The sequence below is a fragment of the Heterodontus francisci genome, chromosome 13, assembly GCF_036365525.1.
Source record: "Heterodontus francisci isolate sHetFra1 chromosome 13, sHetFra1.hap1, whole genome shotgun sequence".
NCBI lineage: Eukaryota > Metazoa > Chordata > Chondrichthyes > Heterodontiformes > Heterodontidae > Heterodontus > Heterodontus francisci.
In genome coordinates, this window is record NC_090383.1 from 103,740,366 (window position 1) to 103,764,138 (window position 23,773).

Genomic DNA, 23,773 nt, shown 5'->3' on the forward strand with positions numbered 1-23,773 from the left:
TAATATATAAAATAAATCTTTTAAACTGTAATTGCTATTGTAATGTGGATAATGCAGTAGCTAATCTGCATAAGCATGTGATAATGACATGAAAATCAGTTTGTTTGTTTTTTTAAAGTGTTGATTGAGGGATAAACATTGGCCAGAATGCCAGGGAGAACTCCCAAACTCGTAGGAAGTGCCATGGGAACTTTTATGTTCACCCGAGGGCAGACGGAGCCTCAGCTAATCTGATCTGAATAAAAGCAAAATACTGCGGATGCTGGAAATCTGAAATAAAAACAAGATAAAAACCGAGTTCCGATGAAGGGTCATTGACCAGAAACATTAACTCTGCTTCTCTTTCCACAGATGCTGCCACACCTGCTGAGTGGTTCCAGCATTTCTTGCTTTTAATCTGATCTGAAAGCTGGCATCTCCAACAGTGCAGCACTTCCTCAGTACCACACTGGAGTACCAGCCTAGATTTTGTGCTCAAACATGATTTGAATCCACAACTTTTTGTCTCAGATGCAAAACTATAAGCCACTGAGCTATTTGATAATCCCAGAATTTTGTATACCCATCACGGTGGGAGGTGCAGGACCAGAAGCCCTGACCTAAGCAGGGATGTGACCATAGCAAGAACAAAGGCTTGTGGTCATAACCTGGGCTGGGACTGAAAGCAGAAGTCCAAAGAAGGCGAGAGCTGGAATGGATCTGATATCTTGATGGAGGAATGATCATCAGTTTGAGCTAGGACCATAGGCCTGAGGGAGGTGTAACATTCAGATGAATTTACATATGAGGTAGGGTGTTACAGCAGGACCAAGCAGATTATGGCCAGTAAAAGGAGGGAAATCAGAAAGAAAAGGCACCATATTGCCACTTGCTGAACCACACTGATGGACCAATGTTTACATACAGATTTCCATTATAACTAGATATGCAGCAACACCTGGACAACATTCTGGTTTGGGCTGATACGTGGCAAGTAACATTCACACCACACAAGTGCCAGCTAATGACCATCTCCAACAAGAAAGAATCTAACAATCTCCCCTTGACATTCAACGGTATTACCATCGCTGAATCTCCCACTAACTTCCTGGGAGTTTCCATTGACCAGAAACTAAACTGGAGCAGCAACATAAATGCGGTGGCAAAAGCAGGTCAAAGGCTAGGAACTCTGCAGTGAGTAACCCATCTCCTGATTCCCCAAAGCCTGTCCTTCCACAAGGCACCAGTCAGGAGTGTGATGGAATACTCTCCACTCGCCTGGATGGTTCAGCTCCAACAACACTAGAAGCCCGCTTGATTGGCACCCCATCCGCCACTTTAACCATGCACTCCCTTCACCAACGGACAGTGGCAGCAGTGTGTACCATATAGACGATGCACTGCATCAACTCGCCTCCTTCGACAGCACCTTCCAAACCCACAATCTCTACCATCTAGAAGGGGAAGGCCAGCAGACGCATGTGAACACCACCAACAGCAAGTTCCTCTCCAAGCCACACATCATCCTGACTTTGAACTATGTCGCTGTTCCTTCACTGTCACAGGGTCAAAATCCTGGAATACCCTCTCTAACAGCACTATAGGCGGACCTACACCAGATGGACTGAAGAGGTTCAAGAAACCACTTTCTCAAGGGCAATTAGAGATGGGCAACAAATACTGACCTTGCCAGCGGCGTCCACATCCCATGAAACAAATAAAAAAATCTCAGTTTTGATGTTAAAATGTAAAAAGCAGAATCATAGAGCACAGGAGGCCTTTCTGCCCATCAGGTCTGTACTGGCTCTTTGAAAGAGCTATCCAAGTGGCCCAATTCCTCTATTCTTTCTCCACAGCCCTGTAAATTTCTCCTTTTCAACTCTATATCCAATTCCCTTTTGAAAGTTGCTACTGAATCTACTTTCAGTACCCTTGTGATAAGTTAACAGAACTCAAACTTGATGACAGGAAGTGAGGTTTACAGATGGACTATGCAAGATTTTCATAAATATGCACATTTCTACTGATTGTTAGATTATTTACTTACATAGCCTACTATTAAACAAGAAACAAAAGCAAGGTAGTCCTGCTATACAAAATCCAGAGTGGATACCTTCACGGAGATAATAAAAGCTGAACTTTAAATAAGTGATCTGTGAAGGACTAACTTAGTTCTGAACTGTCTAAAAACATACTTCTTGGCTGAGGAAAGTAGCTGTTCACCCGTTACATGGTCACCAATTATGCTGCTGGATAACAGTTCAGAGGCAGGTCAGAGAAAACACTGCATCTTGATAGCACTGCATGCAGAGCGCAGGCCAGTGAATATGATCCTGATGTGGTCCTGTGTATAAATGCACTTATTTCACAACGCTGGTTTAGTGTATTTAGGAAGGCCAACATGCAAGGCTATTGTTTTGACAGTATCATGAAATGTTAGTCTACACTGCTTTTGGAAGGAAGAAAGTCAGATCATTATATTTTCAAATGGACCCGACTGCAGGAGAACATACACAAATAACGATCACGAAAATACCTACTGGCCCATCCAGCCTATAACACAGTTATAATGTCTTATGTGTCACAGTACATATACTACCAATCTACGTAGAACCATGTAATCTCCTCAGAGGCAAATTTAAAAAAAAAAAATAGAGGTCAATTGGGAGTGTGGGGAGGGGGGGGGGGGGGCGGGGGCCAGCGGGTGGATAAAGAGGGGTGATGGGGAAATGTGGAAAATTCCACTTTTATTGTTTAGGTGATTGTAATTAGTAACCTCCTCCTACCTACAACCTAGGTTACTACCTACAACCCTCCAATATTTCTGTGTTCCTCTAATTTTTGCCTTTTGCGCATCCAGTATCTTTTGACTCACCAATGGCAGCAGTGCCTTCAACTGTCTAAGCCCCGAGCTCTACAATTCTCTCCTTAAACCACTCCGCCTCTCTCTCTTGCTTTAAGACCCTCCTTAAAATCTACCTCTTTGACAAAGCCTTTGGTCGCCTGTCCTAATACCCGATTTTGTTGTTTAATGTGAAATTTTGTTTTCTAAATCTGTCGAATGAAGTGTAGCATAAGGGTATCAAAGGGTTAATCTTGAGAGAATGTAAAGATTACCGCCCATGATGATGAGATAAGAGATTACATGGGAGAGACTCAAGAACTGTTACAGCGTGGCTTTTGAAGGAGACATACAGGCTAGTGTGGAGTGTATATAGTTACTATACAATAAAGATTAAAGTTTAAACAATACAGTCTAAGAACCTCTCTGGCTTAACTCTATTAGGTGGCAGCAGAAAGAAACAAATATATAACATGGTGAACAGCACAAGGATCGAAGTCCTATACCTAGAAGAGAAAATTTGAAGCAACAATCAACCTTCAGCCAGAAGAGAATTTAAAACAAGCAGCTGAAGAGAAAAACAAACTATATACCAAAGAAGATGGAGAAAAGCTCCACAGAACGGAAGTGTGGCTAAAAAGCAAGAGATTGGGTGAGTCATTGTGCCGACGATCGAGAAATCAGAGTTACAAAAAAGCCTTTGAAGGGCTTAAAAAATCAAATTTTCTAAAGGCTCCGTGCGAGAGCAAAAGAAAAAAAAAAGGAGAAAACCCAATTCCTCATTCGGGCTGAACACGAGGGTGGAGAGTGGGAAAACCCTGAAAAGCGCGCAAACTGAAAAAAAAATTCCAATAGTGAAGGGAAAGAAAAAGCACGAAAACCTCCAAACACAGCAGAGTCTCCATTAACGTAGCTAAACTGAAGAGAAAAAAAAATTAAATCAGTCAAGCTTGAACAAAATAAATAAATTCTAACTAAAATAAAAGAACTTTTTCTGGAACAGCTCTGTCAATTCTAATAGGCAGCTGTGTAAACATATCAGTACACTGCTGAAAGAAAGGGGAAGTTCCTATCAGAAAGCTATTAAAAACAAACAGGGAACACTGTCAAGCACGTGCTACACCCCATCAAAGCAAGATAGCCTGAAAAATGTTTCTTAAAGGGGAACACTCTAAAAAGTCTATAAAAATTTCTAAATGGATCAAAATTTGGGAGTGCCAGAGAGTTTCAAAAGTTATGAGGGATCCAATCAGACTCATAACTGGGTACCATGGAGGAAAAGGTTCCTCAGATACAGAATTGCATCAAAATTAGACAGCAGGTCTGAAGCAGAGCAAGTAAACACAGTATTATATTTAATTGGTGTTGAGGGATATGGAATTAATGCAGGCAGGTGGGATTAATATAGATAGGCATTATGGTCGGCATGGACGCGGTGGGCCAAAGGGACTCTATGACTCTATGTAGCTGATGATATAATAGCAAGACAAAGTATTGATGAAACATCAGCAGAATCTGACAGTCTTAAAAGCTTGTGGTGCCTACTTCAATTTGCACAGTAATAACAGACCAATCTTGTGAGGTGAAAAAAAGATCTTGGTACAGGAAACCTCCTGCAACTGTTCAGTTCCTTCACCAGAAGGCTGAGCAAGAGGCACCAAAAGGTACACTTGGTGGTGGGGTGGGGGGGTGCAGTGGAGCAAGAGAGTGAAAGATGCCTTGAAACCCGGTCAGCGCTGTGGTGCAAAAACAGGCATGAACAATGTCCCACCAATACAGCAGAATGCTTTTTTTGCAGAAAAATAGGGCATTTCAATAAGTTGTGCCAAAATAAAATCTTGACTAACTCAACCTCTAAAGGGAAAAGTAGTTAAGAATAGAGAGGTAAATGAAGTTACACAACCTCCTGCAGCAGACCAATCAAAATATTTTCTGGGTGAAATCAATGATCTGAAACAAGCATTTTGATCAGATCACTAATTTCAAACTGGACACAGGAGCAAGTTTGACAGTCCTGTCAAATAAAGAGCCATGGCTATCCACACGTGTTTTGCAACCATAGGAAACTCAGCTACATGGCTCAGGAGGTGTTGTACTTGAAGTAAAAGGGAAGTTACAAGCAACGCTTCAATATAAGGAAAAGCAGATATTTGAAACACCATATGTCCTAAGCAATCAGGAGCTCTCAGTCTTGAGTAGAAGAGCTTGTATTGACCTTCATCTTATAAAGAAAGTTGAAGAAGAGAAACAAGAAAAATCCAGAAGCCAGGACTGAGAGCGAGCCCCCAACCTGACCTGAAAACTGCACAGAGTCCGGATTGCAGAGAGCCTGCACAATGCGGAGAGAACCCGCACAACAGCACAGCCCGCCATGCCACGCAAAGCTTACCAAACCGAGAAAGAGAAATGCAGCAAGTTCCTACAGGAATGCTACACTGACAGAGAAGTTGGGAAGAAGCAAGTCCAACAAATTTGTCAGGTACACAGACAAGATCAAAGAGAACCACTACTTTTGACCCAATTCCCAACTAGACCGTGGGAATGGTTGGCAATGGATTTATTCTTCTTTGAGGGAAGATCCTATCTAATTATAGTTGATTACTTCTCATGATGGATCAAAGTTAAGCAGATGTACACAACAACAACTAAAGTAGTCATCAGAGTTTTACAAGAGGTTTGCACAACACATGGTATACTTGATCAGATAGTATCTGACAATGGACCACAACTTGCAAATGATTACTTCATGCTTTTGCAGAAGAATGTGGATTTGTTCACCTAACAAGCTCTCCTAAGTATTCACAATCAAATGGGAGAAGCTGAGCGAGCAGTCAGAACCATTCAAACTATGTTGATGAAAAATCAAGATTTTCAATTAGCACTACTGACATTCAGAACTACTCCATTATTGTGCGAATTAGTGTCATCAGAACTCTTAATAGGAAGAGAATTTCGAAAACATCTTCCAATTCTACCCAAAAAGTTACTTCCAGGATTGAAAAGCAAGGATATCAGAAAGTACAAGACAAAGAAAAATTGTATCGAAACAAAAAGTCCCATAATTATAACAGAAGAAATCTACCAAAATTGTCAGACGGGCAAAAGGTATGTGTACGAACCCCAAAATAGAGAAAGGGCAACTCTCCAGAAAGACGAGAATCAACAGTGGTCTTAACTGTTATGAACTCAACAAGGTTCTAGAAGGAGAAATAGAAGGAATCGTATTCCTTTACATCAAAGACATCAAATCTGTCATACATTTAGCCGACTCAGATGATAAACTGAAAATTCAAAAAGCACCAAATGCCAACGAAGGCCGTCCAAGTCAAGAAACCGGGGATCTGAGAAAGAATACCAATCTTGCGCACCTGACAAGAAGAACAGAGAGTTTGTTTTTTATTCGTTCGCAGGATGTGAGCATCGCTGGCTAGGAAGGCATTTATTGTCCATCCCCAATTGCCCTCGAGAAGGTGGTGATGAGCTGCTTTCTTGAACCGCTGCAGTCCTTGGGGTGTAGGTACACCAGCGCTGTTAGGAAGGGAGTTCCAGGATTTTGGCCCAGCGACAGTGAAGGAACGGCGAGATAGCTCCAAGTCAGGATGCTATGTGCCTTGGAGGGGAACTTATTCGCCAAAGAATTCCCAGCCTCTGACCTGTTTTTGTAGCCACAGCATTTATGTGGCTGGTCCAGTTCAGTTTCTGGTCAATGGGAACCCCCAGGATGATAGTAGGAGATTCAGCTATGGTAATGCCATTTAACATCAAGAGGAGACAGTTGGATACTCTCTTGTTTGAAATAGCCATTGCCTGGCACTTGTGTGGAATGAATGTTACTTGCCACTAATCAGCCCGAGCCTGGATGTTGTCCAGGTTTTGCTGCATTTGGACACGGGTTGCTTCAGTATGAATCGTCGAGAATGGTGCTGAACAATGTGCAATCATCAGCGAACATCCCCACTTCTTACCTATTAATGGAGGGAAGGTCATTGATGAAGCAGTTAAAGATGGTTGGGCCTAGTACACTAACCTGAAGAACTCCTGCAGTGATGTTCAGGGACTGAGATGATTGACCTCCAACAACTACAACCATATTCCGTTGTGCTAGGTATGACTCCAACCAGTGGAGAGTTTTCCCCTGATTCCCATTGACTCCAGTTTTGTCAGGGCTCCTTGATGCCATCCTTGGTCAAATGCTGCCTAGGTGTCAAGGGCAGTCACTCTCACCTCACCTCTGGAATTCAGCTCTTTTGTCCATGTTTGGACCAAGGCTGTAATGAGGTCAGGAGCTGAGTGGCCCTGGCAGAACATGAACTGAGTGTCAGTGAACAGGTTAATGCTGAACGAGTGCCACTTGAGAGCAGGTTTGATGACTCCATCACTTTGCCGATGACCAATAATGGACTGATAGGATAGTAACTGGCCAGTTTGGATTTGTCCTGCTTTTGGTGCACAGTACATACCTGGGCAATTTTCCACATTGCTGGCTAGATGCCAAAATTGAAGCTGGACTTGGCTAGGGGTGCGGCTAGATCTGGAGCACAAGTCTTCAGTATTATTATGAGTTGTGAAGTCTCCTGATAGGTTGAATCTATAAAGTCAGAGACTTTTTTCATTCATTCATGGGATGTGGGCATCGCTGGCTAGGACAGCACTTATTGCCCATCCCTAATGGCCCTTGAGAAGGTGGTAGTGAGCTGCCTTCTTGAACTGCTGCAGTCCATGTGCGGTAGGTACACCTACAACGTTGTTAAGAAGGGAGCTCCAGGATTTTAACCCAGCGACAGTAAAGGAATGTGATATAGTTCCGGGATGGTCTGTGGCTTGAAGGGGAACTTGCAGGTGGTGGCGTTCCCATGCAACTGTTGTCCTTGTCCTTCTAGGTGGTAGAGGTCGTGGGTTGGGAAGGTGCTGTCTAAGGAGCCTTGGTATGTTGGGGGGAGATGGGGTAGCATGTAAATAAAAAAAATTAATGCATGTAAATATGTGATGAAATGTAGGTATAATCAGCTTAATTAGGTAGAATTTATATATAATTAATACATTATACCTTTTAGAATTAAAGATTGAAAAAATGGTCAGTTTTCAAGATTCACTTGAATTCCCTTTAAGGGCAGAGTTAAAAATCCATGAATCTTTTAACATCCCTGCTACAATGGAATGTGGCATACAGTACCAGAAACACCTTTTAAGTTAAAAAGTTAGAAAATGAAACATACGGAGACATGCTATACATGGGCCATACTGATGACCATAATCCTAATTAGTTGATAATAATATAGACCGACTGACTTAAGAAGATGGTACAAGGTGGCATCAAAGAATCATCACAGATGATCAATCACAAAATGGAATGTTACCTACAAACAGATGCCACGTAAACCCAATTTAACCCAAAAAGGAAGAAACTGTTACTGTACAAGTTTGATTTATGAAGTCAAGTAACCAACAAAACAAAGTCATAGTGTTACTATAAAACACTATAAATATTTTGACCAGATGAAAGCTCACAATTTCAGGAGAAGGGAATTCTCAGCAAATAATTCATTAGGAATAACAACGAATGATATAACCACATATGGATAACGAAAGAGGGAGGCACATTCACAGAAAGGTAACACCTACATTCCAAAAGGATGAGATAATCGATTAGAAACAGTAAAAACGTGTGAGTTTTTAATCGAAAAATCAGAGGTATTGAATTCCTCATCAACGCTTCTCAATCCATGGCAAGAGTGGCTGACTGCGTGATAAGAGAATTCTGCACTTAACTAAGAGTGCTTTGTCTTGTTAAGCAGGAGGCTTACTCGGGGAATGTAAAGTAACAGTTTACTTTGAATTTTAATGGATATTCTAAGATATTTTGCTATAACACTGTCAAGGTTGAACTTTTGGATTCTATGTTAGAAATAAGATTTTAGTAATTTTATTTTATTTTTATTTTATTTAGAGATACAGCACTGAAACAGGCCCTTCGGCCCACCGAGTCTGTGCTGACCAAGAACCACCCATTTATACTAACCCTACAGTAATCCCATATTCCCTACCACCTACCTATACTAGGGGAAATTTACAATGGCCAATTTACCTATCACCTGCAAGTCTTTGGCGGTGGGAGGAAACCGGAGCACCCGGCGAAAACACACGCGGTCACAGGGAGAACTTGCAAACTCCTCACAGGCAGTACCCAGAATTGAACCCGGGTCCCTGGAGCTGTGAGGCTGCGGTGCTAACCACTGCGCCACTGTCCCGCCCTAATCTTTGATGTTGTAGTATACTTAGCCACTTAAAATGTACTGCATGTTCAATTCTTTCATAAATTTATAAAAGTTAATAAATCATCTCATGTAGCATTCTGTATACAACTACAAGAATCCCCTTTCTGTATCTCCTTTCTGTCTACAGTAGTAGACTCGCCAACTTTAAGGGCATTTAAGTGGTCATTGGATAGACATATGGATGAAAATGGAATAGTTTAGGTCAGATGGTTTCACAGGTCGGCGCAACATCGAGGGCCGAAGGGCCTGTACTGCGCTGTAATGTTCTATGTTCCTTAAGTATTGAAGAGTTTCCCAGACCTTTATAATATCTGGGATATTTATGACAGCTATAATTATTTTTAAAATTGGCTATTCGAAAGATGGTAATATTCTCTGCTCATTTTCTTTCTTTGAGGGAAAACTAGTTCAGTTCTACAGACCCAAACAAGTGTCTATGGGAATCTGTCTGGTTTGAACTTAATTGAAGGAGACTCACAGGAATGTACGCTTGATTTGGTTTAGTCCCTATAAAGGGGTTAAAGTCATAAATCACTTCAAATGTATATTGGGATAAAGATGTGGGGGAAGATGTAGCATAAGGGTATTAAATGGTTAGTCTTGAATGTAAAGATTACTGCCCGTGATGAGGTAAGAGATCAAATAGGAGAGATTCAAAAACAGTTACAGTGTGGCTTTTGAAAGAGACTAGCTAGTATGGAGTATAAATAGTTACTATACAATAAAGATTAAAGTTTAAATATTACAGCCTACAAACCTCTCTGGATAGACTCTATACGGTAGCAGCATAAAGAACCAAATGTATAACATAAATTGCATTTGGATTTTGCTACACTAAAAAGGTGGTATATAAATGCAAGTTGTTGTTTTAAGTGCCTTATGCAGTGCATCCCCAATGATTTCTCTGAGCACCTCATCCATTACTGACTTCAAGCTAACAGACCTTTAATTATCCAGTTCTGCCTTACTCCTGCTTGTGTTTCCAAGAATAGGAAGTAATGATAAACAATACACAACTGCAAGTCACACTAGTACACAATGTATGAACTGGTAAAACCATAATATCAACAGAAAGTTCAGGAAATACTCAGCAGGTCAAACATTTCTGTTTTTATTTCATGTGTTGAGCAGTCGCAGTACTTTGCTCTTGCACTGATAACCTTGCAGATTACAGGTTTGTTTTGTAACTATTGGCCTATGAACAGTCCAAGGGGACTTCCTCTTGCTCCACGTTTTGCCAGCTAACACACTCACTGCGTTTCAACATTACTATTTCTAACACATACAATGTTAACGGTACATTTTCATTACAGAAGCAAAATGTCCTTCAATCATGTAACATTAGGACGACTTTGTTAATCAGTAATAGAACAAATAACTGATTTTTAAATATGTAAATACGTCCATACAAACAGATGAAAGAAAATACAGTCAAGTAGATGCAATGTAGCACACAGACCATGCGTTTCTCTTGTTACTGCATTAGCAGTGCACTAAAAAGCATTTTTAAGTTCTATATAAATGTTCAATAACCAGCACTTCAAATATGTAGTATTCTATCAAACAAAATGGGAAAGAACAGGGTGCTCATTTCTGAATGTGCTGTAACCAGATGGTGAGACACTGACAGTAACTTGCGTAACATTGTAAAATTAGGTTCAGAAAAAGCTGTAAAATCCTGTCCTGGGCTGAAGCAGTAATTTACCTTTACAGGCAGCGTACCACTGGGATGATCAATGGAATTGAATTCTATCCCAAGTTAGCGTAACCACAAAGATGCATTGCTTTTTAATGCCAGCAGGTCAAATCATTACAACCCAATAAATAACAAATTAATTCCATTGCCTCATTGGCAAACCTAATTTATTTTCTTCATAAAATAACAATAAGATATTCGTAAGGATGACTGAAAAAAGCCAAGAACTGATCCTGTATGCTTTACTTAGTCATGCTTTCCAATTCTCAATTTATAACATGTTGTCACCAATGTTGCCCAAATACATAAAAGTCTTTAAATTTGTGATGTTATATTCATGTGGCCCCCTAGTTATTTAAGTTTTTTTTCTATGAAAATACAAGAAGTAACCTAATGATATGGATTAGCTGATCAGGTACAATTCCACAGAAAAGCCTCAATTCAAATGCTGCATTTTGAACAAATTACTAAATTAATATTTTAAAAGTGGCTCTAGCTGTCATCTTAATTTCTGACCTTACTAAATGTGTGGCCATGCAAACAACATGAAACACATAGAAATTAAATATGCCCTAAAAATCATTAAACTTATCTTTACACAAAACTATCATTCCCCTTAAGATCTACCTAAATCTACAGAACCTGGGACTCTTTCCTTCCCCCCACTGCATGCACCCAGACCCCCACCGCACGAACCACACCCCCCTCCTTGGCTGTAGCTGTGCCTCTTTACTTGGTATTTGTTGTTCATTAATTTCCCTTACATTCGTCAAAATTATATGCGCAACGCCTGTGGCTCTATTCACTGTGCACATTGTTCAGTTGAGCCATATTTCCCCTATTTGAGTTGTCCATTAGAATCCTTTAATAGAATAATCTTTGCTATTTACCACAATGCATCTTTGTGGTTATGCTAACATAATGGAGTTCAATTCCATTGATCATGCCAGTGGGTACGCTGTCGGTAGATGTAAATGTTGAGGTTAGGAACAGATGTTTGATTACTCTAGGTCAAGTCGGCATAAGGAGGGAGGAAGTGTTGGGTATTCTAAAAGGCATTAAGGTGGACAAGTCCCCAGGTCCGGATGGGATCTATCCCAGGTTACTGAGGGAAGAGAGAGAGGAAATAGCTGGGGCCTTAACAGATATCTTTGCAACATCCTTAAACACGGGTGAGGTCCCGGAGGACTGGAGAATTGCTAATGTTGTCCCCTTGTTTAAGAAGGGTAGCAGGGATGATCCAGGTAATTAATCCAGACCGGTGAGCCTGACGTCAGTGGTAGGGAAGCTGCTGGTGAAGATACTGAGGGATAGGATCTATTCCCATTTGGAAGAAAATGGGCTTATCAGTGATAGGCAACATGGTTTTGTGCAGGGAAGGTCATGTCTTACCAACTTAATAGAATTCTTTGAGGAAGTGACAAAGTTGATTGATGAGGGAAGGGCTGTAGATGTCATATACATGGACTTCAGTAAGGCGTTTGATAAGGTTCCCCATGGTAGGCTGATGGAGAAAGTGAAGGTGCATGGGGTCCAAGGTGTACTAGCTAGATGGATAAAGAACTGGGTGGGCAACAGGAGACAGAGAGTAGCAGTGGAAGGGAGTTTCTCAAAATGGAGATGTGTAACCAGTGGTGTTCCACAGGGATCCGTGCTGGGACCACTGTTGTTTGTGATATACATAAATGATTTGGAGGAAAGTATATGTGGTCTGATTAGCAAGTTTGCAGACGACACTAAGATTGGTGGAGTAGCAGATACTGAAGGGGACTGTCAGAGAATACAGCAGAGTATAGATAGATTGGAGAGTTGGGCAGAGAAATGGCAGATGGAGTTCAATCAGGGCAAATGCGAGGTGATGCATTTTGGAAGATCCAATTCAAGAGTGAACTATACAGTAAATGGAAAAGTCCTGGGGAAAATTGATGTACAGAGAGATTTGGGTGTTCAGGTCCATTGTTCCCTGAAGGTGGCAACGCAGGTCAATAGAGTGGTCAAGAAGGCATACAGCATGCTTTCCTTCATCAGACGGGGTATTGAGTACAAGAGTTGGCAGGTCATGTTACAGTTGTATAGGACTTTGGTTCGGCCACATTTGGAATACTGCGTGCAGTTCTGGTCGCCACGTTACGAAAAGGATGTGGATGCTTTGGAGAGGGTGCAGAGGAGGTTCACCAGGATGTTGCCTGGTATGGAGGGCGCTAGCTATGAAGAGAGGTTGAGTAGATTAGGATTATTTTCATTAGAAAGACGGAGGTTGAGGGGGGACCTGATTGAGGTGTACAAAATCATGAGAGGTATAGACAGGTTGGATAGCAAGAAGCTTTTTCTCAGAGTGGGGGATTCAATTACTAGGGGACACGAGTTCAAAGTGAAAGGGGAAAAGTTTAGGGGGGATATGCGTGGAAAGTTCTTTACGCAGAGGGTGGTGGGTGCCTGGAACGCATTGTCAGCGGAGGTGGTAGACGCGGGCACAATAGCGTCTTTTAAGATGTATCTAGACAGATACATGAATGGACAGGAAGTAAAGAGATACAGACCCTTAGAAAATAGGCGACAGGTTTAGATAGAGGATCTGGATCCGCGTAGGCTTGGAGGGCCGAAGGGCCTGTTCCTGTGCTGTAATTTTCTTTGTTCTTTGTTCTTTAAATTGCTGTTTCAGCCCAGGACAAGATTTTACAGCTTTTTTTGAACATAATTTTACAATGCTATGTAAATTACTTTGTCAGTGCCTCACCATCTGGTTACAGCACATTCTGAAATAAGCACCTTGTTATTTCCCATTTTGTTTGATAGAATACTACATATTTGAAGTGCTGGTTATTGAACATTTATAGAGAACTTAAATATGCCTTTAGTGCATTGATAATGCAGTAACAAGAGAAATGCATGGTCTGTGTGCTACATTGCATCTACTTGACAGTATTTTCTTTCATCCACTTTTCAAACATTTTTGTGCCTTTTTATTTTAACAAATATGCAAAAAGAACCCAACAGCTAAACACAGACAGAGAGATAATATTCTGAAGGGAATGACAAGACAATTTTAAAACAAGTTCTAAATACATTGTAAATTTCCATAAACTGTATTAGCTTGGCAAACTTACTTAGCAAGCTAGTGAATAAAACTTCTGTTTCTACACTCCTAGCTCAAGCTGGGAGCACATAGCAGCAAACTGCAGTTTGTGATTTCTTATCTAGCAATTTTAATAGAATATATAAGGTTAAATTGTATAAGACAGGAACGTTAAGACAGATAGTGACGGGGTGTAATGGGAGATACCTGAAGACACAGCTGAGTCTGGGGAGGGAGGCTGACAGACAGGAAAGCAGCGAAGGTTGGGGTCCAAGAGTTTTAAATAGGCTTAGGTTCCAATGCTGCTCGAGGCCCTTCCCTAAATACCACCAGATGATAGTAATCCCCTATACTTCCAACTCAGGTCACCTTCAGTACCCAAGTTCCTTCCCTAGACTCCTCTGCCAACCATCCAGAACTGCTTTGTGATGCTTACAAACCCTTAGGTTGCACTCTCAGTGCCAGAGAACCTCTGTAGGGGTGGGGCTCTACCTAAACCTGGAGAACTCAGCTATATATTGTAGGCCCAGGATACACAACATCCATGTTTGCTTACTGGTGCATGCCCAAAGAACACAAGCATGAACTGTTCACCAGTTTGTTTGGAGTGCTACAGAGCTGGCAAGCACCCAAAGATGACTGGTATACAGTAGACCCAGCCTGGAGGATATCATTTTGACTACAAAATAATTATTTTAATTTTTATATATACTGGTTTGATTGTAAAAAATCATTTTACTTTGGATAGGTCGCCCAGTACTCTATTAGTTGCTACATGAAGGACAGTGCTTGAAGAATGTTTGGTAGCATTTGGCATCCCACCAAGCTATTGACAATACATGTCCCTTATTCTAGAACCATATGCACTACTCCCAGGACCTGTTCCAGAGTTCCAAGAACTATCATCTGCAGTACTCCTAGACATTGGGATCTCACTTAAAAGAGGCTCAAAATATTGCTGGAATCTGAAACCCAATCCTAGAATTTCCAAACTCTCTTTCCAGTGATCCAAGGGCTACCCCCAATGCTAAGAAGCTTGTGCCTTTAGTACTGTTATTCAGCCTAAACCCTATTCTTATAAAATCTCCAGCTTACCTATAGCAACCCCAAAAGAAATCTGTTAGTCACGACATAAAAGCATGAACAAAAAAATCTGTGAAACCAAGGAGGAATTGCCTATATATGTAAGACTCTTATTAATATTTTGTTTACATTTCACAGTCTACTGCTCTTTTAAGCACTATAAATAATTCAGCCCATTAACTTCCTCTTGGTGATTGAAATATAAATGATCACTTTTCCTCCCCCGCTATATAAAGAAGCGCCTTTCTTACAATTTTCAGTTCTAAAGGAGAGTATGCAACGTTAACTTATTGCTCTTCTCAGATACTGAGGGGCCTGTTAGGTATTTCCAGCTATCTGCTTTTTACCCCAGCTACTCCAGTTTTAAATAACATTTCCAAAGTATTCTTCTAACTTCCTCACTGTTAATATAAAGACCAAAAGGCATGCAACTCTTAGGAAACATCTAGACGACACAACTGAGATCGAGAAGCCAGCACAGCGGAAATTCAGACTTTTGGGGAGGGGGGAATAAAAGCAAATGAGAGTTGCGCAGCTTTAAGATCCTGAAAGATGTCCCTACTTTGTTCCAATGTGGCAAGAAAAATATTGCATAAATGCTGGAAAATACAAAATAGTAAATAAACAATCTAAACTGACAATGCATTTACATGCTTTAAACCTGTGTTTTTTTTTAAATCATTCATCAATAGGCAGAGTAACGCTGCGACTGCTGGTGATCCCATAAGAATCTCCGATTGATTCCTTACCTACTGCCACTCGGGGCCGCCGGTTCAGGTCCACTTTCCTCTCGGCTTTCAGCAGCGAGGACAGGACGGTCTCCAGCCTCGAGTCCAGCTCATTGCTCACCTGCTGCCGGTACCAATACGCCGCGAAAACAGCGCAGAACGAGAAGGCTACACCACATTTCAATCCGTGACCCATCGCGGATAACCGCGATCAGGAACAGCGGTCAGCGACACAACAAAGATCAACCTGTACTCGGCAGGTAAGTCCCGGGGAGGGGGCGGGGTTTCTGGTCACTATAGCAACGGAACCTGCGCTCGCGAGACAAGGCTTCACCACGGAACCTTCGCTGGGGTCATCATGGTAACGATCCGCGTGACACCGTTCAAATCTTAACTGTTCCGGCTGGGCAGACGGAGTCATGAAAATTGAACAGGATTAACAGGTAAGAAATGTAGTTCAATCCCGAGTCACTATAACCATCTTCATTATTTTTGTTCTCCTCTCAGTAATTGAAAATATAGAAGTTTTCGCTTCGGCCCTGTTATATATCAATCGAAGCGTTGCGGGGCGGTTTTAATTCTTTGATTGACGTCGCTATTGACCAATGAAACAAAAGGTGGTGGCTTCGTTCTTCCAGTGAGGTTTCGGCAAGGGGCGGATCTATATCATGTAGTTTGGTTGTCTTTGCGTTTTATCAAGTTAGTTAGACCGCGAAGCGGCGGGGCAGGTTCACAAGAAAAGTAAAAGAACGTGATGATCAGTGATTGAAAACTAAGTGGAAGCGATGCAGGGCGGGTTCTTATACAGATGGTTTGAAACTGTAACAAGTCTGAGGTGGGAGGAACTGTAAGTATGTCCACGTTGTGTGGTTTGACGTGTGCAACGTGGCGAAGGGTAGGTTTGTTTTAATCAACAGGGCAGAGGGAAGCCATTCGGCCCATCGTGGCTGTGTTGCCGCTGTGGCAGAGTTATCCACTTAACAACTTGCATCTATATAGCACTTTTAACTTAATAAAATATCCTAAGGCGTTTCAGAAAGCTGTTACAAAACAAAGTATGACGCTGAATCACATAAGGTGATAACACACATAACCAAAAGCTTGGTCAAAGTGGTAGATTTTGAGGAGTGTCTTAAAGGAGGTGGAGAGTTTTATGGAGGGAATCTTCTCAAGCAGTGGAAGGCACAGCCATCAATGATGGAGCACTTAAAATTGGGGATATTCAAGCATCCAAATTTAGAGGCGTGCAGATATGTCGGAGGGTTGTGGGGTGGGAGGGGATTAGAGATGGGGAGGGGTGAGTCCGTGGAGGAATTTGAAAACCAGGGTGAGTTTTAAAGTTGAGGTATTGCTTAACTGGAAGCCAGTGTAAGTCAGTAAACACAGGGGTAATGGGTGTGAGTTAGGACATAGGTAGCAGAGTTTTGGATGGGATCAAACTTATGGAGTGTGGAAAATGTGAGGCTGGCCAGGAGTGTGTTAGAATAGTCAAGTCCACTCCCTTGATCTTTACCCATAGCCCCTTCAAGTATTCGTGCAATCTTTTTTGAATTTTACTATGGAATCTGCTCCAGTACCGTTAGACAGTGCATTCCAGTTCATCATACCTCATTATGTAAAAACAAAAGTTTCCTCAAGTCACCTCTGGTTCTTTTGCCAGTTGCTTCAAATCTATGACCTCTAACACCAAGAAGCTCATTCAGAGAGCCAGTGCAGACACGATAGGCCAAATGGCCTCCTTCTGTGCTGTAACGATTCTATTAACCCTTCTGCCACTGGAAACCTTTCGTATTTACTCTATAAAAACATTCATGATTTTGAACACCTCTATCGTGTCTCCTCTGATCCTTCTCTGCCCTAAGAACAATCCCAGCTTCTCCAGTCTCTCTGCATAACTGAAATCCCTTATCCCTGGTACTGTTCTAGTAAATCTCTTCTGCACTCTCTGCAAGGCCTTGACATCCTTCCTAAAGTATGGTGCCCAGAATGGAATGAGATACTCCAGCTGAGGCCTAACCAGTGTTTTTATTAAGATTTAGAATAACTTTCTTGCCTTTGTACTTTATTCTTTAATAAAGCCAAGGATCCTATATGCATTTTTAACAGCCTTCTCAACTTGTCCTGCCACCTTCAAAATTTTTCATTTTAAAAGTGTAAAAGTGAAAATAATGAATACAAAAGTTGCTAATTAAATGTCCTATCCCAAACATTAATCTGTTGCTTTCAGACGCTAATTGACCTGCTGTGCATTCCTGACATTTTCTATTTTGCTGTGAGACAAAATGCAATAGCTTTACGACCTAAACCATAACAGTTTAAGGTAAGACCTTCAGCTAAGCATAGGCCCTTCCAATAACTGAACATCCTTTTGAAAAAGACGCAGTACTCCAGATATAGTAGCGCCAAGGCCAAATACAGTATTAAATTGATCTCTTGATTTTTGTTGTACCCATTGCTATGCATCCCAACATTCTGCTTGCTTTTTATAAAGTCTGAGAACATTATGCTGACTTTTCACACTATGAACTTCACACTACAACTTCAATATCTCCTGCTCTGCTACTTCCCTGCCATTTCCTGCATTGCCATTCTTCCACCCACTGAGCATGTCAAGATCCTTGATAATCATGACATTCCATTGCTCCTAATTAGGATACTTACTTTGACACTTCGAGTATAATTCCTTTCTCTAAATAATTTATAAGAATTATAAATAACAATGGCTGCAAATCTGAACATCGTGACAATTTAGTGAAAACTGGCTGTCAACCAGTTATCTCTCCTTGCACCACTACTTGTTGTCTACCAACCAACCATTTGCCAATCCATTCTAATATCTTTTCATCTATCCCATGCTCTTGGATTTTATGGAGTAGTCTGTTATGTGGAACAGTGTGAAAAGCCATCATGATAGCCAGGTAAATACCTTTCTCTCCCCTATCCATTAGGTCTGTTATCTCCTCAAAGAAATCCAATAAAGAGTCAACTCCCACTCCGAAAGTCATGCTGACTATCAGATTAGCTCATGCCCCTCCAGATTCTCCCTAACTATTTTCCTCATAATACTTTCAAAGACTTTCCCAACATTGGAAGTAAGGCTCATTTCAGGTATATAAATTTAATAGTTCATTTCTTACCCCTTTTATTTTGAAGATGGGAGTCAGATTTGCTATTTTCAAATCTGAAAAAATATCTGCAAGAGGACTCATTCATTTGCACCAGTTTTGAGCAGGGTAGCTGGCGGACAGCCATAAAGGCGGGGCTAAAGTGTGGCGAGTCGAAGAGACTTAGCAGTTGGCAGGAAAAAGACAGAGGCGCAAGGGAAGAGCCAACTGTGTAACAGCCCCGACAATCAGGCTCTTCCACAGGTGCTGCAGAAAAATTTGTCACTCTAGAATTAGCCTTCATCGCCACTCCAGGCGCTGCTGCACACACCACTGACCACCTCCAGGCGCTTACCCATTGTCTCTCGAGATAAGGAGGCCAAAGAAGAAAGAAGAGTTCTCCCCAGTCTTTTATCAGTGGTGGATTACTGTTTTAGTTTCCCACTCCAGTAGGTTATCGTATTCTCAGCGATGGATATTTATGAATTAAGTGTATAAAGGCTGATCTTGGATTAATGTACTGGGTTTTAGAGAGACCCACCGTTTAGCACTTTTTTAATGCGTTCCTCTGTAACTATGTTACTGATTGTATCCAGATAGGAATGTCACTTGGCCAAAATTCTTTCCTTACTTTATCAGTAACTGACCCGGTTGTAACATTGCTGTGCTGCAATTTCAGATAATAGAATGCATAAGGTGTCTCCTTTATCAACTTAAGGGAACAAACATTTCTGACATCTGCACATTCCACTCCTAGAAACTGTTTCTGGAATGAAAAACTCTGTAAATGTATCAAATATCTGATTTAGGTTTTCAAATACTTACTAACTCATCGGCCAAGTAACCAACCTCGCTGCATTATAATCGGAGCATTTACTTGTGGGGAAGATCAAAACTAGAGTCTGCAAATATAAGCTAGTCACTAATAAATCCAATAGGGAATTCAGGAGCAACGTGTTCACCCAGAGAGTGGTTAGAATGTGGAACTTGCTATCAAATGGAGTAGTTAAGGCAAATAGTGTTGTTGCATTTAAGAGGAAGCTAGATAAACAAGAGGGAGAATGGAATGGAAGGTTATGCTGATGGGGTTAGATGAAGTAGGATGGAAGGAGGTTCATGTAGAATATAAATGGTATGGGCCAGTTGAGCCAAATGGTCTGTTTCTGTGCTGTAAATTCGAAATGTTAAAGCAATTATCTGGTCGTTATCACATTACTGTTTGTAGGACCTTGCTATGTGCAAGTTGGCTGCCATGTTTCTTGTATTACAACAGTGACTGCTCTTCAAAAATATTTAATTGGCTTTAAAGCACTTTAGGACCTCTTAAGACTGTGAAAGGTCCTACATAAATGCAAATCTTTCTTTTTTCAGGACCTGGAAAAGAAAGTTGTTAGAGCCAGGAGCCTTATCTATCATGAACTTGAATGTGCTCCTTAAGATTCTCTCTTGTGATTTTAAAAATTAATCACTCTACATTCACCTGCAACAATTTATACCAAGACTTCAACTTTTCATTCAAGGGGATCACCTGCATGGTCTTTCTTAGCAGTGTCACCTTAGTTTAGTATTCCTTATGCCTCAGTAATCATAACTGAATGCAGTACTCAAGGCAGTACTTTTATTGGTTAGGGTCTGTTATGAAACAGAACAGATCTTTGCTCCGTTACAGTTGGCATGGTAGACTTCACACCATCAGCAAAAGATATTACACTCTGTGACTTGAGGAGACCACTTATTAGTTGAAAACATTTTATATGCTACTTATGTAGTAAACTTTCTCAATTTATAACTCTTTGTAATACTGTTTTCTCTTTAAAAAGTGTCTATTGAAAAGCAAAGTTGAGTTAGTGAATAATGAGCTGTAATAAAATATTTTGTTAATGACTACACAAATCACTCTTTGTAATTTATATGCCATTCAAATCTCATCGCTACAACCTTGTAAACCATGCCAACCCAACTGTTTCTTTATATTCAATTACTTCTGGCAACTCTTTTGGAAAAAGTCTCCTCAATAGGAATGAGAGTAAGCCACAGTTCTGTAATGGATATCAAAGGGTAGGAAGACTTAATTAAGGCATATTTGTCTTGAATATCCTTAGCCAACCCTCTCAATGTGTCTGGCACTCCAGCAATTTTACTGAAGCAAAAACTTCATTGTTCCTTTGGAAAGGTATACTTCCCCTGTTTGCTGAAATGTAATGAAATTATGGGATGGTACACACAAACTGCACAATTTGTTTCCAAATCCAAAGTCTGAAAATTCCATACATGTGTCCTCAATATGTGCTCACAGTTCAGGTCAACTAACTTGCTGAGATCTACGTTGTCCATGCACCTCTGTTTTAAAAAGCTTGATCATGTTGCTTCTGTTTTTTCTCTATCTTTTCTCCAGTAAATGCAAATTAGGTGCTATGAGATTTCTTTAATTTCCGGGAATGATCCCTGTTGCTCTTCTCAGAACTCTTTTTGTTTTGAATGCCCTTTCAAAGGTAGGATTTCCATACTGCACTCATAATCCAAATATGGGCTCACTAGTGATCTATACAAGGTTGGAATGACTGATTTTGAATTTGACCACTATTTGTTGACAGTAATTTTTAATATGCTTCAGAAAGTAAATAGTATTTTTACACAGTCATGAAATGAGAAGCTACAGCAATTAAACTTCACTGTTTAGTGAAACTCTGGATTGCATTTGTTGTCATAGGAACCACTTCTCATACTGCCACGTGTGTCCAATTTTCTTTGCAAAGCTGTCATTTGCCTAAGTTTAAAAAAAAAAACTGCTGTAATGTATATTGGCCATAATTCAGACCAGATCTAAAATGCAAATCCCAGCCATGAGCAAATTCCAGTTGAAATGTTTAGAATCTATTTGTCTTCAGCAAAATAGTGAAAAAATGTATACGTTTGGGAGTGTTTTTTAAAAAGTAATATCAGACTGAAGTGGCTTTTTATTCTACGTAGCTCCAATGGAATGAAATCTAAGACTCCACTAAGCATTATTTTCCTCACTTTGGAGGTATTTTCCATCACTTCTATCTCCAGTGACTTACAATGCTAATAATGGGCAGGCTTCTGCTAATACCGCATTTATCCAGTTGCTAGAAGATGCATGAGCGTACCATAGATATATTGGAACAACTCCAAGTTAGCATGTATACTATATGTTAAGAACGATTAGCAGTAATGTTCGGGTTCACTTTTGTCCCTTTATCTTGAAATGGTGTGTAAAATGTTGCAGACAAACATATAGACCCAATCTATATATTTTTTTATTCAACTGTAAAGCAACAAATAATGGGATTTGTTCAAAATTACTCAAACTTGACCGTGAACAAAAGAGGTAATATATTATGTTTGTTCAAGAGCTATCACTGGGGGATTGGGAAGATGCATAAGATCAGAAATATGTGAGGGAGGTCCACACAGTTCATCCAGTTATGCAAACTTACTGTGTGTCTTTCATCTGAGCCTCTGTCTCTTGAAAAATTTCCTGAGATTTTCTGTGGATGAAAAATTGTTTCCTTAATATCAGATTGGAACTTGCCTTTTACCAGTTTGTACCTCTTGGTGGCTGAACTTAAAATACTGAGTCGGATTTATCTTTTCTATTCTGCATTGTGTTTTACATACCCCTATAAGGTTCCCTCTTATTGACCAGGAGATCAACCTTGTGGCCTTTCTATGCACTGCCTTCACAGGTTAGTCTTTCTTGTACCTTATTGACCAGAAATGAATCAAGTACTCAAGGCCAGGCTGACCAGTTTCAGCATGACAGCCCAGACTTCTGTTTTAGAGATTTGTCAATACAGTTCAGACTTTAGTGACTACTGCTCTGTATTGCCTGGATTTGACTGGCAAAATACACCCCTCCTTACCTAGGCACATAAAAGGCATAGCACACAAAGTCCAGGCTGCAATTTCCCAGAGTCTGGTGACCCAACAGTGCTTTTAAGCAGGCCCACCTGCTGGTAGAAGAAATGCAGGATAGTCACACAGCACATGAGGCTTATGACACCCACCTATCAGTATTCTCACTAACGAATATGTGGATCAAGGAATTCCTATTTCCACCTGAGTCAGGAGCAGTACTTATGAGATCAATGTTTCAAAAATGGAAGCCATCAAGTTACGTCACATGCTGTAGAAATAGCAGCCTATTTTTACTATTAAGAGCACAATGCCAGTGGCTGTAAAGGTCGCTACTGCCCTGAATTTCTGTTACAGGGTTATTTCTGGCTACTCCTGGGGACATCTGTATCACTGGCCAATCACCTACACTGAGACATGAAGAAAGTCACAGATATAGTTTGCCAGAATCAGTACATCAGCTTTCCACTGGACACCTGCCAACAGTATGATTGAGCCATGGACTAGAATGGAGTGGCGTGATACACTACAGGTTAAGGAGCCAGAGATTGTACCCATATGGCCATATATGTTTCCTTCATCAATCTCATTCACTTCTACAACAGGAAAGTTCCACTGTGCAGCCCTTTTTGACCAACAACCCTGTATTATGCACGTTAATGCTCGCTTTCCTGACAGTTATCACCGTGCCTTCATTTCACTGTACCACCACTCTTTTAGGCCAGAAAAGCAAGTATCAAAGATAACCCTAGAAGATCAAGCTACCCTACACAGCAGTGGCTAACGACGTGTGCATCTTCCCAAGACACCAGTGGAGTACTACTACAATGAGGTTTATGCTACAACCAGAGTCATCATAGAGCAATTAATACTATTCTGAAGGGCTAGGTTAGATGCCTATATTGGTCTGGTGATGCTTTCAATATAATTTGGTTATGGTGGCAGGGTGTCTTATGTTGTTCAAATTGTCAGAGATTCCTCATGAAGCACTTGGAGGAGAAAGGGGAAGGTGGTCAAGAGATTCAGGTGTCAGGCAGAGGATGCCCATGCTGGCAACAATTGAATCCATTACTGGCTGCAAGATACATTTGAACAAATGTGTTATGGGAGACTT

The 23,773-nt window shown here is 40.8% G+C and overlaps 1 protein-coding gene and 1 long non-coding RNA gene across 3 annotated transcripts in view; one reads left to right on the forward strand and one right to left on the reverse strand.

Annotated features, from left to right (window-relative positions):
* adpgk2 (ADP-dependent glucokinase 2) overlaps nucleotides 1-16,236 on the reverse strand; it is a 40,530-nt gene extending 24,294 nt beyond the window's left edge. The window contains exon 1 of one of the 2 annotated variants that reach the window (XM_068045303.1): nucleotides 15,701-16,236. In XM_068045303.1, the coding sequence (XP_067901404.1) occupies nucleotides 15,701-15,875 (175 nt within the window). In that variant the 5' untranslated portion in view covers nucleotides 15,876-16,236. The remainder of the gene's footprint in view (nucleotides 1-15,700) is intronic. The other variant, XM_068045305.1, reaches the window with a different exon arrangement.
* The window catches only part of LOC137376548 (uncharacterized), a 75,591-nt gene continuing 67,805 nt past the window's right edge, over nucleotides 15,988-23,773 (forward strand). Inside the window, exon 1 of the long non-coding RNA XR_010976274.1 lies at nucleotides 15,988-16,122. This is a non-coding gene — a long non-coding RNA (uncharacterized lncRNA). The remainder of the gene's footprint in view (nucleotides 16,123-23,773) is intronic.